Source organism: Acyrthosiphon pisum, chromosome A1 (genome assembly GCF_005508785.2).
Source record: "Acyrthosiphon pisum isolate AL4f chromosome A1, pea_aphid_22Mar2018_4r6ur, whole genome shotgun sequence".
In the NCBI taxonomy this organism is placed as follows: Eukaryota; Metazoa; Arthropoda; class Insecta; order Hemiptera; family Aphididae; genus Acyrthosiphon; species Acyrthosiphon pisum.
Genome location: NC_042494.1, coordinates 91,315,067 through 91,319,856, shown reverse-complemented (window position 1 = coordinate 91,319,856; position 4,790 = coordinate 91,315,067). Strand labels below are relative to the sequence as shown.

Genomic DNA, 4,790 nt, shown 5'->3' with positions numbered 1-4,790 from the left:
GTTTTATAACGGCAAACGGTTTAACCATAGAAAATTATTGAAGCGACAATCTCGGGCGGCCAACTTTAATGAGTCTAGAATGTTTCATGGCCTTGACAATTTTATTATTGTTCGTAACTTCTCGTAAAATAGGACCTCAGACTTCTATACTACTATCATATAGAAGTCTGTGAATAGGACGGACTTCTATGCTATAAAATATTCATAGACCTATTAACAGTATTAACTAGTTAATAGGTCTATGAAAATATTGTTCACAGTCGTTTCATGAAGGATAAAAACACTGGTAGTTGTTTACTCCATGATAACACGTATCAAATATTGATCAAGCATTGTGATTGTAGCAATCGGCGACGTCCACAAATATAGATAACAATCATTTTATAATTTTTATACCGAAATGGCTAAATGGAATTAAATGTTTAGAATATGGATTATGGAATTTAAAATTATACAAAACTATTAACTAAATCACACGATACGTGTAAAAATATTTTTTTTTGTAGTATTTTAAATATATAATACACCAATAATGGATTTTTCGTTACTGGTAAGTTAACTATTGAACAGAAAATGAATTATTGTAACTTTATTTGTAACTATATTCATGAACTTAAAATTTACCAGGAACCAACATTGTACACAGTGAAGGGCATGGCTATTTTGGACAATGATGGCAATCGCATACTGGCCAAATACTATGATGATAATATATTTCCGACAATTAAAGAACAAAAAGCATTTGAAAAAAACCTATTCAACCGCACTCATAGAGCAAATGCAGAAATTATCATGCTGGATGGAATTACATGTCTATACAGGAGCAATGTGGACCTGTTTTTTTATGTCATGGGAAGTTCACACGAGAACGAAGTAAGTACACTGTCTGCAGTATATCATGTAAATTGCATATTTTATACATGGTATTTTTTATATTTCAGTTGTTATTGATGAGCGTCTTACAATGTATGTATGATTCAATCAGTCAAATTTTAAGGAAAAATGTAGAAAAACGAGTTGTACTTGACAACTTAGATGTTGTTATGTTGGCATTGGATGAAATTTGCGATAATGGGTAGAAATGCATCATATCTTATAAGTTATAACCATAATATACTACTAGAATAGATAGAATTTATATTATACTCTACATTACAGTCCTGTATTAATACATGTCTGCACACACTACTGCGGTGTCACTAAAATTCTACCACCGTATTGACAGTGCCACAGCAGTAGTGATAAATTTAGATTAATTATGTCACTACAATAGCAGTAACAAAAGTAATTTTGGGCATTAAAAAATGTATTTTTACAGTATTATATTGGAAGCCGATTCTGGGGCAGTTGTACAGAGAGTAGCATTACGAACCGATGACATACCAATTGGGGAACAAACTGTTGCACAAGTAAGCTATCTATTATATAATTAGTATTCTAATTATATATAATCGTATTATCGTAACATACTTTCATATGTAAATTTTTTTTTTTAGGTTTTCCAGTCAGCAAAAGAACAGTTGAAATGGTCATTATTGAAATAGTGCATATCTTATAAAATCTTTAAGGAATAAGATGTTAACATAATACATACCATTATTTCCATTGTTTATATAATACTATATATTTATAATTTATAATTAATACACATTAAATTTATAGATAATCTTGAGAAAATTGAAGTTTTTTTTCTAACCAATTAGCAAACTGCAACAATCTTATGTCATCAAAATTTGATGCCATTATTTGTATGCTGATTGGCATCTTATTACTTGATAGTTTTACTGGTATAGTAATAGCTGGACAACCTAGAATATTAAATTAGTAATGAATATAGTATACTCAATATATAAAACTCTATAATCTAGAATAATATTCGATAATTATACACTTACCAGTCATATTGGCTGGTTGGGTACAATAGTCTTGTGTAGCACATTGTGTACGGTTATCTAAAGACTTAAATTCAGATAGTAGTGGAGCGGTACTTAATGTAGTAGGTGTAACTAAAAAGTCATAGTTAGATTTCCATAAATTTTTGAAATCATCTGATATTAACCGTCTAACTTTTAATGATTGCATGAAATACTTTTCATAATTACTGAAATCAAATAATAAATTATATTACAACCCGTAAGAACATGTAATAATAGTATAATACTACTTGTGTCCTAAGTGTACTAGTAACTAATAACTTGCATATTAACAAGTATTACAACATTCTGTTTATCATTAAATAATCAAATAGGAAGTTATAAAGACAAATATAAACAATTTTATTTGTAATAAAATATTCATTATTCATTATTTTAAAATAATTATCAACTATTCTCTATTCCACTAGAGAATAATCACTTTACACGCATCACAAATAATTCAATAATTGGTGCGTCGAGAACCACGTAATCACGCTAACACCAGGTAGTTGGTGGGGGATCCACAGCACTGACAAGAATCGGTCGACCAACTGATTATTTTCTAGAGGAATAGATTATATAAATAACAATGATAATAAGATGCGTACAAGCATGTAAGACATTAATTAACTGCAAAAATATTAGTTTCTCATATTATACATTTGTTAGACACAAATAACATGTAGACTGTACAAATAATTTCTAACAAATTTACCTTCGTAAAAGGAAAAAATTTCCACTTAATATTCGAGACCTTACAACTTCTCCTAAAGCTTCCATTCGACTTGTAGAGATTAATGATTCAAATGATTTATGATCATCTGTTGATCGATAACCATAGAAGAGTCCAGTGTACCGTGACATATTGCTTGCTACTTCACAGGCATTCAATACTGAATATGTGGCTATTGAAACACTGGTATGAGGCATTGATACCTATAGAAGTTATTTAGGATAATTAAGATCTTTGTCTAAAAATTATAAATAAATACATTTTAATATTTAACAGTCATACCTTCTGTACTGCTCCTTTAGAATCATTAATGAGGTTTGCAATATAATCCCACGTTTCTTTAACTTCATTTGACAAACCCTCACAATTATATTCTTCGGGTATGCCAATACGACACTTGTCTATTAAAAAATTGGTTTGAAATGAATTTGTATCCAAATTTGTGTCCACACACGTTGAATCATTTGCATCTGGTCCAATAAGCACACTTAACACGGTGACCACATCTTCGACAGTTTTAGCCGCAATACCAGGAACATCCATTGAATTTACTAAAGGTATCAAACCATGGCGTGATAACAAGCCATAACTAGGCTTATAACCAACTACACCACAATATGAAGCAGGATTTCTTATTGATCCACCAGTATCTGATCCTAAAGCACTAATTTTTACAAAAACATAATATTAGGAACTTAACATAATATTGCACTTGTATTTTTAATACTCACGCTACACACATTCCCGAAGCCACTGCTACACAACTGCCACCAGAACTACCACCTGCAATGTGCCATTGATTGGGTTTTGAGCGCCATACATTTTTAGTAGGGCCAAAAATTGAATCTACGGTGCCAGAACTTGATAGGAAAAATCCAATTTTTATATAATATTGAATTTGTAAAAAATAAACCTACCCCATGGCAAATTCGTCCAAGTTAGTTTTTCCGATAATTATAGCCCCAGCAGCTTTTAAACGTTCTACCACTGTAGCGTCGTAAACCGGTACAAAGTTCTGTAACATTTTCGACGCGCATGTTGTAGGCACACCTTTAGTACAGAAATTGTCTTTGACTGCAATCGGAATCCCTTCCAGAGGCCTTTGTGTACCTGAACATAAACAGATGTTAGTTGTTACAACCATAGGATGTAATCAGAATAGCACAAGCGTACAATCTGTAATTCTATAGGCTGTGCAATAGTATTATTTAAAAGGACATTCGTGCCGTATAATTTTTTATTAGCGGTCAGTATTTGGTATATTTTTCCAACATGAATCGACGAACACAACTATCGTCCATCAGTGAGCTCGTTAATTAATGGCTAGAGTTTTATTCTCAATTTTTAACTAGTTTATAATGAATGTATTTTGAACATTTTCAGAAAACATGTGAATTTACAAACATACAATAATTCATTGTGTAAATAATTAAGACTTGGAGAGTGAAACAAACAGTTTTGTATCTAGACAGACACTTTCCGGTTAATTTAAAATCTTACATTTTCTTTAGTATACCTGCAGTAACTGAATTATGCCTATTGTTAGCAATGTTATAACGATAGACCTATAAACTAATAGGTAGTTAGTAATAGGTCTAGTCATGGTATTTAATATGTGGATAAGTACGTACCATCCTGCAACCGTTTGTGGCTTTCCACTGCTCGCTGGTCTCCGTCTCGTGTGACGTGCACGAACGCATTGAGATCAGACTTATTTTCAATATCGCTCAACGTCTTGGCGTAGAGGTCTACGGCCGACAGCGTTCGATCCCTCAGCCGCTTCTTCAGCACAGATATCATAGCGCCCAAATACCTATTAGCTCGTGTGTTGTACACCAGCTCGACGACCGGTGACCTATAAGAAAAATACTTTTAAGGTCCCTATTATATATTATTACATTAATCGCGGATTGCAAATAACAGACGTACGTGAGGTGCTCAAGCTCAAAAGCTAAGTCTGCACCGTGCGCAGTGCGTGTTGTACTATAAAGGTAGTAGCAGCAGTAGGTAGGCGCCAAGCACACGCCGGCACTTTAATGATTTTTTTAAGAAATTATCAATGGACAGAAATATTATTAAGTTTTCGCGGGGATATCATATTGTGCCCAAAATGACAATTAATGTAGAGATGATAAGGTGAC

At 32.5% G+C, this 4,790-nt stretch overlaps 2 protein-coding genes across 2 annotated transcripts; one reads left to right on the top strand and one right to left on the bottom strand.

Moving 5' to 3' along the window:
• The first annotated feature begins 388 nt into the window (after nt 1-388).
• LOC100168028 (zeta-coat protein-like) lies at nt 389-1,677 on the top strand. Its single transcript, NM_001171965.2, has 5 exons — nt 389-550; nt 628-873; nt 942-1,075; nt 1,319-1,409; nt 1,497-1,677. The coding sequence occupies exons 1-5, from the start codon at nt 533-535 to the stop codon at nt 1,542-1,544; spliced, it is 537 nt and encodes a 178-aa protein (NP_001165436.1). The 5' UTR covers nt 389-532; the 3' UTR covers nt 1,545-1,677.
• On the bottom strand, nt 1,600-4,790 carry LOC100162959 (glutamyl-tRNA(Gln) amidotransferase subunit A, mitochondrial). Its single transcript, XM_008180745.3, has 8 exons — nt 4,579-4,790; nt 4,281-4,504; nt 3,567-3,759; nt 3,381-3,509; nt 2,932-3,313; nt 2,632-2,852; nt 1,896-2,101; nt 1,600-1,808 (listed from the first exon to the last, which is right to left on the bottom strand). Exons 2-8 carry the CDS (start codon nt 4,447-4,449, stop codon nt 1,657-1,659), a joined length of 1,452 nt encoding a protein of 483 aa, XP_008178967.1. The 5' UTR covers nt 4,450-4,504; nt 4,579-4,790; the 3' UTR covers nt 1,600-1,656.

Coding starts and splice junctions, on each gene's coding strand:
- LOC100168028 (NM_001171965.2), top strand. Junction 874..941: donor GAAGTTCACACGAGAACGAA/GTAAGTACACTG, acceptor TTTATATTTCAG/TTGTTATTGATGAGCGTCTT. Junction 1,076..1,318: donor GATGAAATTTGCGATAATGG/GTAGAAATGCAT, acceptor GTATTTTTACAG/TATTATATTGGAAGCCGATT.
- LOC100162959 (XM_008180745.3), bottom strand. CDS start 4,449: ATGATATCTGTGCTGAAGAAGCGGCTGAGGGATCGAACGCTGTCGGCC. Junction 3,510..3,566: donor TTGGACGAATTTGCCATGGG/GTAGGTTTATTT, acceptor TTTCCTATCAAG/TTCTGGCACCGTAGATTCAA. Junction 2,102..2,631: donor AATTTTTTCCTTTTACGAAG/GTAAATTTGTTA, acceptor ATTTGATTTCAG/TAATTATGAAAAGTATTTCA.